Source organism: Podarcis vaucheri (genome assembly GCF_965113315.1).
Source record: "Podarcis vaucheri genome assembly, chromosome: 7".
Classification (NCBI taxonomy): Eukaryota; Metazoa; Chordata; class Lepidosauria; order Squamata; family Lacertidae; genus Podarcis; species Podarcis vaucheri.
The window spans coordinates 39328201-39340636 of record NC_138765.1 but is presented as its reverse complement, the minus strand read 5'-3'; the positions used below and the strand labels follow the sequence as shown (position 1 = coordinate 39340636).

General features: G+C 48.5%; 1 protein-coding gene across 3 annotated transcripts in view; it reads right to left on the bottom strand.

Annotated features, from left to right (window-relative positions):
* Positions 1–12436, bottom strand: part of WDR59 (WD repeat domain 59) — a 43116-nt gene that overhangs the window by 4897 nt on the left and 25783 nt on the right. For 2 of the 3 annotated variants that reach the window (XM_082233463.1, XM_082233465.1), the window contains 6 exons: positions 11913–11982; positions 11134–11287; positions 8974–9030; positions 2323–2459; positions 1152–1233; positions 702–814 (listed from right to left, as the gene is read on the bottom strand). In XM_082233463.1, coding sequence (XP_082089589.1) covers positions 702–814; positions 1152–1233; positions 2323–2459; positions 8974–9030; positions 11134–11287; positions 11913–11982 — 613 coding nt within the window. The remainder of the gene's footprint in view (positions 1–701; positions 815–1151; positions 1234–2322; positions 2460–8973; positions 9031–11133; positions 11288–11912; positions 11983–12436) is intronic. The other variant, XM_082233464.1, reaches the window with a different exon arrangement.

Sequence of the window (12436 nt, the reverse complement as noted above, 5' to 3'; positions counted from 1 at the left end):
AGCATCATCCAATGAGATCCTGGATGATCTACAATTTGAAAAGGAACACAGTGGTGCTTCAAGCAATAACAAAAAGCTAAGGAATTTTTGTGAGTGTGTATTTTTAATTGAGAACAAAATATGACTGACAAGGGATACCACAGATGAAGGGATTGGGAACATGTGGCCCTCCCAAAGTGGTTGCACTACAACTCTCATCAGCCCCAGCCAGCATGGCCAATGATCACGGGTGATGGGAACTGGAGTCTCCCTACATCTGGCAGACCACAGATTCCCCACCCAGCTGTGAGAGAGGATAATGAAGTGTTGCATGGCATAGCAAAATAACTCTCTCTCCCTCCCTCTGGCATAATAGGAGAACCGAGAGACATCAAACGAAACCAACTGCAAAAATACTCAGGGCAGACCGATAGGATTTATTTACACTACAACATAATACTTATGGGATTACCTGCCCACAGCACATGTTAGGTAGGGCTGAGGGAGCTGCAGCCAAAGCAGAGATTACTGATGACCTCAATGGTCCCCAAACTGGGAGTGCAGAAAGTGTTGACACCCACTACTATAGGTGACCAACCACTCAACACCCAAGAGGCACCCAGAAAAAAAATAGGAAGAAAATAAAAGGCACTGTTTTGTTTAAGCCTTTGGGTCCTCGCCTCTTCCCCACCCTCCCCCCAATTCTTATTCCAGCTGCTTACAGAGAATCCAGGAGCTGGCGGCCGAATGGATGCTGGGCCCAGGGGGTCTCCAAGTCTGGGTCGGAGTTTGGGCCAAGGCAGAGATCAGTTGCTACTGTGGCCAGTGACCAGACCTGGAAAAGAAGGAGCAGATGATGGGCACCCACACACATAGATGCCCATGCTGTGCAGTCCACAAAGCAAGCAGTAACACTGTAGGGAAGAGGTTGAAGGTTGTCTGCTGAAATCCATAGCTCCATGTTGCATGGATGGTGTAATTCCACCTATGGAAGAGAGGGGGCCACTAGAACAGGGATGGGGGCAAGAAGACGACAAGTAGCTGAGCAACAAAGAAGAGTAAAAAGCTCAGGCTAGAGCATTGGCCCACTCTCTGCTGCTCCCTAAGTCAAGATGCTCCCCAGACAATATTGCGAAACGATGGGAGATGCCTCGCTGGGCTAGCAAAAGTACCTGCAAGAGATCCTTGCGTCCCACAGTCAGGGCAGAGGCAGCGTTCTTCTGACAGGTCTCCTGGATGTCAGTCACGTTCAGTCTGAAGGACAAGAATAGCAGGTGATGCACAAGTGGGGGAGACATCACTCTCAAAGGCTTGGTCTGATTCTCCATATTTCATGTAAAGCAGGAGTGGGGAACCCTTTTCAGTCAGAGAATTGCATTCCCTCACAGGCAATCTAACTGGAATTGAAGGCTGGTGGTGGGTAAGGCCAGAGACAAAGATGGGCAGAGCAATGGGTGGAGCTTTTACCTGTGTGCTGTAGTCTATATTCCAGCCATGGAAAAGACAGGGGCTTCTGAAGCCCACTACCACCACCCAGCAAGCAAGATGCATTTTAACAAATCAAAGACAGGTTCCAACCAGACACAAACATTGGAGGCCAGCTCTGTAGTTTCCCTTCCTCTTCTGTTGAGACCACTGGGGTGGGGGGATGACTGTTGGCAGACAACTTGGGCAGTGGCTAGTTACTGAATCTCCCTTCCTTTCTGCCCAGGACAGGTGGAGACACAGCACTCAGGGCACCTCAGCCCTCTGTTGCCATTTCCTAGCTTGGAAACACAGCAGGGTGCAAAGCAGTCACTAGGCTCTAAGATCTTTCTGCCAGAGTGACAGAGAAAGAAAGGCCAGAAGAGAGATACAAGGCTGTCTACCCTCCCCACCCCACCCCACCCCAAGCTGGAAAGCTGGAACTCCACTGCACTGTCTCCAGAACATAGCATTCCTTGAATGAAAGACTGAGCTCTGGAAGTGGGTTCAGGGTTCTTGCTTTCCCCCTTCTAGGAAGAGAAGGCCTAACAGCCTGAATCACAGCCAGGAGCTCTTTAAGGCTAAAAGAGAATGTGGATTTGCCTGGTCAGCTGGGGGCAACCTAGCTCACCACAGACAACCAGGCAAGTGGCTATTTGCATGCCCACAAAATGCGGGGTGGGGGTGGGTTAGGGGTGGAGGAAGGGATTCAGGATTGTAGGCGGCCCAGGGACAGACTTTCTGCCCTGATAGGGTGAAGGCCTGCAACAGAAAGTGCAGAATAGGATCACAGGCTGAGTTCTTAGCCTGTCCCCCAGAACAGTACCCAAGACTGAGTTGCCACACAGAGTTTCTTGCACATGTGGCCCAGGTACTCACATGTACATCTCCCCTAGTAATTTGTGGACAGGAAGCAGGCAAGAGACATCCTGAATGATCACTTTCCCGGCAGCTTTGATGGGCCGGTTGGCAGCATCTGTCCCCTCTCGCTTGCTGCTCTTCCATCTCCTGGATTTCTGCAGTAGACAGAGCAGCATTTTAAAAGCAGTGATGAGGGAGAAAGACTGCAGACTGAGGGCAGGCAGGGAAGCTTTGGAAGGAGAATATTCAGCCCACAGCCCTGGAAGCTCTGACTTAGGACCAACCAAGCAAACAGGAGCAGCTAATACACAGGGAGACTCGATAAAAGGCAGTCAAGACAGCAGCAAGAACAGAAGGAAGGAAGGAAGGTCTGTCGAGTTCAGTGGGCAAAGCCTAGAGAAGAGGCAGCTAAAGCAGGAAGCTGCCTTATGGAGAGTCAGGCTCTTCATTGATCTGGCTAATGTGACCGAGCAGAAGCTCTCCAGGGTTTCAGAGAGAGAACTCCTCCAGCCCTACCAGGAGATGCTAGGGATTGAATCTGGGACCTTTTGCAGGCAAAGCAGATGCTCTACCACAGAAGTAACAAGCTAACCTTGTATAACCTTGGTGGAAAAGGCATAGTCCCAGCCACCAATCTGACTGTAGAAGGTATGTTCCATGTGGCATATGGAGAGTGAAAGTAAGAAAGATTTGGAAAAAGGAGACCTTCCTAGAATCCAAGTGGTTGTGGCCACATGAGCAGGCAGGGTGTGCTGGTGCATGGCCAGCCTGGCACGAAAGCAGCCTCTGCCAATCTGGTGCCCTTCAGAAATACAGCTCCCAACACAGCTGTGCTTCATGAGAGCTGGAGGGAATGAGCCTGGCAGAGGCCACACAGCAGGAAACGCTGTACCAGGAGGACAGGCAACGTTCACTTTCAAAACAAGAGCATGGGCTGCAAGCAAATTAGCCTGTGCTTACAGCCACGAAGACTGTCTCAAGTCCACGGTTTCACTCATTCCTTTGGCCACGTTTTCCCATTTAGTTCTTAGATTTGCTTCTAGCTGCCTGCTGGGTGAAGGGAAAGGGAGACACATGCAGAGTCGGGAAAGATGGAAGCCATGAGGTGCCAGCAGCCATGCAGGTCATTGGGCTTTCACTGCATCCACAAGAGCTGGAGGCTTCTCTGGGTCTCCGAGTCTCATGTACACCAGTTTATATGTGTCAATGATGCTAAAGCAGCTGGTAACTGGCAATATGTTATCAATAAATGCCTTATAGGGGTATGCATGGATCCCATTCCCAATCCAAGTTCATTCTCAGAGGGACTTTGGCTGAAAAGGCCCAGGCAACACTGATCAAGCTGTGCTTACTGCATGTGATCAAGCCATTAACGTCCAAGGTGGTGACTTAGTGCATCTCTCACAGAATAAAACAACACATGACCTAATAGAGGGAATTCCTGCCTCCCACCCCTCCTCCCGTGCAAGTCCCTGTTACAGATGCAATAATACGTGCAAATACACAAAAGCACAATTCCCTTGAAGTTCCCCTATTTGCACGAATCATTAACATCCAAAGCTGTTTGTCGGAGCAAAACAGAATTTATAGGGGGGAAATGTGTAGGGAGGGAGGTGGGTGAGTGCACAGAGGAATGCACAAAGCCAGTTATGGTTCATGCACCTCTCGCCAGCTATTTAAAAAGCTGTGAGTTAGAAGAACATCTGGGATTTGAAGCCTGAAGGAGAGACCACAACTCTGAGAAAGCGAACCCTGAGAAAGTGAACACTCAAGAGACAAACTCTGCACTGGCACAGCGACACATCTGCAGAGGAAGCTTCCCACCCTGAGCGGCCAGAAGCCCAGGGGGCTCTATGATCTCAGAGGGGGAAAGTCAAGCAAAGTCATACTGGTGCCTCGTGGGGGGCACGAATTCTTTCTCATACAGACTATACAGCCTGCAATTCCACACATTCACTTTGGAGACAAAAATCGAGGATTAGTACAAACTAGGAATGAGAGACTTGGAGATCATGCTGAACAGGGAGTCCCCCAGGCCACTTTGCTCAGACAGAAGCAAACACAAAGGCCTGTGTGTACTCTATACTAAAGAGAGAAAGAAAAGCAGGGTTCTGCAACTTATTCCAAACTAGGCAAATTTCACACATAAAGACTGGTTGTTTTCAGTCATTTTATTCTGAAGTCTGCCTGTCCCCTTCTCTTGCACTTGGGTGTCAGAGATTCCACAGGGCACGATCTCAAATATGTCTCCACAGACATAAGGGAGAGGAAAAATTTATGCTTAATATGAGGGTCAAACTAGATGTGACTTTCAGAACTTTCTTGAACTACATGCTAATGACTAACCACATCAGCTGCAAGTGTCCTGGTCTGGCTTAGCTGTTACTGGTGATGTAACACTGGTACCCCATCCCCACAGAGCACCCTGTTTTCAACATTGCTTGGAGGCTACTATGCTGTAACCAGCTGCCCTGAGACACAAGGACAGGCTGCTTACACCTCCAATTTCATTATGAAATGCAATGCAATCAAATGGAATCCAGATCAGCATTTGCCAAGCCCTCCAGGTGTTTTGGACTGCAACTCCCTTCAGCCCTGAGCAACATACTGATGGGAGTTGCAGTTCAAAACACCTGGAGGGCACCGGCTTGGCAAGATACACACTCAGTGACTTGATAGAGCAAAAGAGCCACAGAGGGAATGAAAAGGCCAAGCAACCTCCTCAACTTCTAAGCATCAGGAAGAGGGATGTCATGGGATGGGGATGGAAGCGGCAACTGCACTCAACGAGCTCACAACTAGCTGATGGTCTGCACCAGCACACGGGAAGGAAGAGAGGAGCCATGGCAACTGGTTATGGATATATAGACATGAAGCAAGCCCAAGAATAAGCCACCAACCACTTTGTAGCAACCGCTGGGATATTTGCACAATCAGCAGGGTGTGGGGCTATGAAATCTTTCCACCCTCTGGTGGCTCGTGTATACTTCCCTTTAGCAGCACATTAGATGGATGAAGCCTCAGCTGATACGTCAAGGGGTCAAGAATTCAAAAGCAACTTTTCACTAAGAATCTGCACTGCACCCATATTATGTCAAATAATGTTAGCTCACCCCTAAATCAAACTGGTCTGCGAAGGGAGGGCAGAGTCAGTTAAAGAGACTGAGGTCCCACAATACTCTGCTTTCTCCGTGCCAGTATTCAAAGCAAAGCCCTGATCACCTACAGTCAGTAAACAAGAGACACAAGACATAGCAATCAATCAGGATGGCTGGTTGGTTATCGCATTCTGGCTACTAGGAATACAGATATCATTTGCCCTGATCTGCTGCTTAGAAGTTGTGTGTGCGCACGCATGCACACAATTTTTTGTTTTCTTCTCCCTCAACACAATGCAATGGAGCTTTATGACTCAACCATTGCCATGCAAATAACTTAGCAGCATCACCGATTAGTAATTCTCATCACTTCTTAAAAATAAGGTGCACAAATTGCCACCTGGCACAACATTTTGCTCCATGGCAGAGCTGGACCTTGGAGCTACTTATTCAGGTCTGCAGGCTTAGGCCTAAGTCCACACATTCAGCAAGAATTAAGTGGTGAAGTAGACTATACTACATCAGGTATCTCAGGCTGCATCTCAAGTTTCAGACACATAGGTCAGAGCCAGGGAATCTATGGACCTATGTTGCTGAACTACAATTTCCACCATTCCCAGCCACTGACCATGCTGGCTGGAGCTGATGGGAACTGGAGTGCAACAACATCTAGAGGGCCAAAGGCTCCCCATCACTGGTGCAGATGAAGATATAGACCTCAAAGAGGCACTACTATCACCTGAATCACGCTAACCTTGTACTATGAATGTGCTCTGGATGCATGCAATGTGTGTTTGGGGAATGGGGTGGGATACCACACTGCTTCCCTTAATGCCCCCCACCCCGGGGCTGATATGAAACAGTAGCCCCCGCAGGTGCTTATCTCTACCACCATCAGCCAGAGCACAAGACAGTCTCAGTTGAACTGGCCCTGGGCAAGAAAAGACTCTCCTCCTGCCAGCTCTCTGCTACCACCACCAAAGCCCATTGCCTGATGTGGAAGGAGAGACTGGTAGGGGTATCCATTCCTTTTTAAAAAATATAATTTTATTAAGACTTTTCAGCATACAATAAAAACAGGAACAAAACAAAGAAGCAAGCTGACAGAGAGAGAAGAAGAATAACAGAGTGTACGTGTGTGTGTAAGTGTGACTTCAAACTATTCATCTTTCAGTTGTGTCAACAAAAATTCCTCATAATAATCCAGTGTTCAATCCAGAGTAATGTCCAGTTATTCCTCCCTCTGCTAGCTGATGTTTTCCTGATATTAAATCCAGGCACCGCAGGTTCATTCCTTTTCCTTCCCATCCAATAATTCCAAAAGTTTGTCCTGTAAGTAAGTAAGCCTTAATCTTCCTCTAGTCCAATCTCACAACTTTACCTCCAGACTTAAAAAAAACATTCAGTCCTTATTCTGTATATAATAAGACAATATTCATAATTTATTAAAAAATATGTCCCTCAATGTCTTTGCTGCCCAGGCCTGCCAACTCTATGGGGCTGAGGCCTCTACAGCTCCCCACCTCAATGTCTGCTGGAATGGGACTCAGCCCCCTCCCCACAGGAGGCCAGGTGGGATGTCACCCCCCAATGTTGGTTGCAACTTAGCTGCTGCCACCTTGCTTAGAGTACTGGTAAGGATGGCACTAGCAGCATAGACTTGGGAAGGCAAAATACTTGCTTTGACTTGATGGGTCTACTGGCGAGTCTAACTGCTGACTCAGCCTTATGCTACACTTGGGCTTGCTAACAAATTATGTAGACATTAATTCACAGCCCCTAAAGATGTATCCATATCTTCCTATTCCATTTCCTGTGGCCATGGGCTTCCATCTTTGTCATTTAGGGGAAAAAATGATTTCCCGCTTCCTGTATTTCCATCCTTTTTTCAAAAGTATTGCAGGAGGCATTGTCAACTTTTCCCCCTCAGATGATTTCAAATTGTACACAGAGTCCTCCTTCCATGAATTCCATCTCCTTCTTCAACATCATAGCTCCAGCATTACATTGTTCCACTCCTTCCAGCACTGATACTACTGCAAGAGGCTTAGTGGCTTTTCCCCCCAAAGGAGAACTCATTCCTCATACATGATGGCAATGGTAGCTTGGATGAAGGACTTCATAGAAAGGTGGGGTGGGGTTCTGGAAAGAACACCCTCTCCTCAGACTTACTTACCCTACAGCTCTTCACCCAAACCACTGTTGCACAGGGGGAAAGCATATTTCAGGCTCAGGCAAGCTGAATGAAATGCTCTGTAGAAATTATGTAAATTAGGGAAGCTCACCTATTTTGTAGAGTTTGCTCTCCCGAGGAGGGGAAAGGATCTAGAGGGCCCATCCTCAGAGGACCAAAGATCTGAACAGTCACGTGGATTGCAATCCACATGGACTGCACCACATGGATTGCACCAGGAATTTCCAATGAATCTTTCACAAAATTATTGTCATAGAAATGAAGAGCGAGCATAACAACTGGCATTCCTATTAATGCTGTCGGTGGTTCAAAGTGCTTCACGTATGCAAGCATATGATAATTCTTGCAACCACGCCGAAAGGTAGGTCAGCATTGTTATTATCCTTGTCTTGCAGATGTGGAGCAGAGACCAGGAGGCCGACCACACACTTGCCTAAGGCTTTCCTAGTGAGTTCATGGCACAAACAAGATCTGAAACAGAGGATTGCTTGGCCTCTTAAACACCCTTAACAGCTCTGGACTTGCCAGGGCCAACATTCTTAAGAAGCTTGTTTCTACAGCCTAGACCACATACTGCATGGAAAAAAGGAAGCTCCCCACCCAACATCCCTGTCAGAGAGCCTATTCATAGGCTACTCCAATCCAATGCAGGAATCACAACTAAAGAATCCCTGAGAGATGGCCATCCATCTGTTTAAAAACTTCCAATGGAGGACAGTTCATGACCTTCTGAGGTAATCCATTCCACTGTCAAACAGCTCTTACTCACAGAAAGTTCTTCTTTATGTTGAGACAGAATCTACTTCCTTGAAATTTGAATCCACTGGTTCAGGTCCTCCCCTCTGAAGCAGCAGAAAACAAGCTCACCCCATTCTCCATGTGACAGCCCTTCAGATATTTGAAGATGGCTATAATATCACCTCTCAATCTTCTCTTCAACAGGCTAAATATCCATAACTCCCTCAACCACTCCTCATAAGGCCTGGTTTCCAGACCCTTTATCGACTTGCTCGTCCTCCTCTACACAAACTCCAGCTTGTCAATATCCTTCTTAAACTGTGGTGCCCAGAATTGGTTACGGGACTCCAGGTGGGGTCTGACCAAGGCAGAGTATTATCTTGCTCCAATTAGCACCAAGCATTAAAAGCTATATAATCATCCTGGTTGTCCTAGAAAACACAACTGACTCTGGAGTACCACCTCACATAAGCACAGGATGCCTTCCCTCCCACTGCCCTGATTCCTCCACCCACCCAAGTCAGTTGTCCTCTCCAGCTACAGTCTGGGTTACGCAAAGCCAGGCAGGTGGCAGGTTATTCTTGGGCCCATGGGGAGCGGACAGTTAGTCAAGGGCAGCAGTAACACAGCAAACAGTACCGGGAAGTCGTTAATTGCTTGTATGGACCAACGCCGTCTGGCAGAGCAAGGCGACATCTGTGCATGAGAATGTTACGCCCAGGAGGGGAAGGAGGGAAGAAGGTGAGCCGTTGAGAGAAGGAGAAGAGGAAGAAAAGAACACAGAGCTGAGAAACTCATGAGCCAAGGGGCCTCGTGCTGCACCAAGGGCAGAGGCCAGCTGTGGACCAGTCAGAGATGTGCCATTCCAGGGCAGCCAAGGGCCTTCTTATTCTGATTCAGCACAGGAAAGATGGAAAGGTCTGTCCTCTAGAGGAGTGACACAGTACTATCTACTCTGAGAGCCAGCACCTCTCCCAAGGTGCAGACAAAAGACTGCAATCTGCCATTGCAGGGGCTGGACCTGTGGCCCTCTACATACAAAACATACTCATGACCACTTCCCACAAAAAGCACAACAGAGGCAAGTTTCCCCAAGATGTCATACGAATCCTCGCTGGTCCTCATATCAATCCTCTATTCCAGGGATAGGGAAACCTGTGGCACTCCAGATGTTACTGGACTCCCAACTCTCCCATCAGTCCAAGCCAGCATGGCTAATGGTCAAGGGAGATGGGAGCAGAAGTCCAACCACAGCTGGAGGGGCACAGGTTCCCCACCCCTGTTCGTCCTTCACTGCGGAAAGGGAAGTGTCTCACGCAACCAGCGCTGCTGACAGTGACACTGAGGTCAGAGGCCTTGAGTCCTCTGAGACACAGAGCAGTCAAATACACAGGCAGGAAGGTCCTGCTGGCTGCACCCCTCAGGTGGTTGTTTCCCTTTCCTTATCTGTTTTCCCCTGTGGCTAATTTAACCCACACAAATTCCTAGGAAATAATTAGCTGCTAAGAAAGGGAGCTCAGATGACCCCCATCAGTGCGCAGCAAATGCTCAGCATCTAGATGTGAAGAGTCCTCAGCCTGTGCCAATCCCTCCACCTATCCAGGCTATCCATGGATAGCTTCTGGGGTGCTGGCATTTCACACACTGCTTCCCTACAATATTCTTCCCATGACTCAAATTAAATACTCAATTACTGACCCAAGAGCACAGGAATTTGCCACGGCAAAAGCCCTGTGCAACTGTGTTTTATTTCATCACTTTAAAACCACCCTGTCAGTTGGGTCTCCCAGTCCCTGTGCATTTCAATCCCCGAAAGGCCCCAAAATAGGCAGGACTAGATACAGCTTCAAGAGCAAAAGACTCCTTCCAAAATGAGACCCCTGAAAACTCAGCCTTCAGGGAACCTGGCTGGCTCAAAGTGGCACATGCCACGCTGGGGAGAGGGTCTCTATCCGCTGCATCAGGTTTTGCGAAGCTGCTAACTGCTGATAGCGCTGGGAAAGTTGAGCCTCGTGTGACCAGCTCAAAGAGCCCCAAGCCCCGATTCTAAGTGCATCAGCTCAGTTAAGTTTTTTTAACTCACTCTCAAGATTGTCATCTTAGGCCTCCGTACAGTATATGATGGCGTGGGGAACTCCAAGACTGCCAAGAAGGTAGTCACAGCTGTATCCTATGCGGTTTCATTAAAAAAGGGCCATTCAAGCTCTTCCAAAGTGGGCAGGGACTAGATGTGGTAAGTCTGCCCTGGGACACCTAACCAATTATCTCTGGCAAGTGGAGGTGCTCAGCATGAGCCAGTCAACAAGCCCAGCTCTCAAGTAAGCGGGGAGCCGGAGGCAACGTCGTAGCCTTTGCAACCCAGGGGTTTGGCAGATTTCCACGCTCCCTGATGGACCCCAGTGTGACCCAAGTGTAAAAAGCCTGCCCTCTTGTGCCACACTGTCAGTCCAGATTGCTTGCACACAAATCCACAGAGCTGTCAGGCACCCCTATAGAATTCTTGCATGGTCCACCCAAGGACCACTCAGATGCATAAAAAACCTAGCAGCTGGACAAGTCCCTAATTGCAGATAGCTGGCCTTTTTCAGTAAGTGAAGGCATAATGCTAAGGAAGAATCAAGAGCATCCCAAAGAGAGCCAGCAGCACAGCTCATCCAAGGTGTCTCCTTGGGCTTCTATTACAGGACAGGCAAATCCTGCCCTCCACCCTGCAAGAGTGCTGTTAAGGGCAGTGATCTCCAACAAGCATAAATGGCTGGAAATGAGGCAGCGAGGAAGCTCCACAGATCACACACTTACCCTCTCCTTATAGTAGAAGGAACTGATGGAGACCTGCTCCTTCTCGTTGCGTGTAGGGCTCCCACCGTACAAGCGCAGGTTGCCAGGGGTCTCTGTACGGATCTTCATGGGAGTGATGAGGCCACTATGGTAGGCTGAGAGGGCCGACAGGGATCTGAACACAAGATACACATTCCTGAAAGCTAACAGTCAGTCCCATGCAGCATCACAGAAAGCAGGGATTGAGGCAAAGGGCACAGAAGAAGCATAGGAAACTGTCATAAACCGAGTCAGGCCATTGGTCTATCCCAGAGCTCACCAAAGGTTTATGGCACGTGGGCACATTTGCAAGCCTGAGAAACTATTATGGGAGCATCACACACACCACAACCTATTCTATACAACAGGATGTTTCTTTCAAGACTAAATTCTCAGCAGTGGATGGGACCCTATGGACACCTGGGAAGGCCTCCGAGGGTGCATGTGTACCTGTGGGCACCATGTTGGTGACCCCTGTTCTATCTAGCACAATACAGTCTACTCTGGGCGATAATGCTTTCCTAAAGTCTCAGGCACAAATTCTTCCTGGCCCTGGTACCCGAGAGCCCAAGGAATGAACCTGGGACCTTCTATAGGCAAAGCATATGTGTTTCTATGGAGTCATGGGTCATTCCAATAGCCAAAACTGAAACTCCGTCTCCCTCATTCAGAGAAGGAGGAGGAGGAGCCTGGGCATTGCCATGAGCACACCTCTTGCTGCTGAGATGGCTTCCACAACAGTCAGCTACCCACGTACTTACCGGGGGGTTGGTTCTGTAGGGGAGACTGCACGGTGCATCGTCATAGGTCGTGTGAAGTACACCAAGTACCCTGTGAAGATGAGAGATCCTGCACTGAAGAACACAGCTTCCAAAGTAATAGTTGGTACCACTTCTATAGTTAGAAAGGATGGTTATTTAAGTGTCTTCCCACAGGAAGGCAGCTTTAATCAGGGTTGTGTCTATTCTGGCCAAGCACACAATGCAGTACTGCAAAGCCTAGGGTCAAGGCTAGATAGAATCTCACAAGGCCAGCCAAGATCTCCAATGGCCAGGGGCTTTGACCCCTTGCTGCACTTTTCCTTTCCCCCATATCTTGCAGACAGAATTAATCACACAGTTCAGGTAAAGGCACATCTGTCCAACCTGCAACTTCTATACTAGATGTCAAATGCATGGCTCATACTTATCCTAGGGACACATAGCAAGCCAAGCATTATCATGCTCCCACAACTGCCCAGAAATCAAAGGTGGGGGTGGGGTGGGGGGAGGTTGCACTCTAGTCT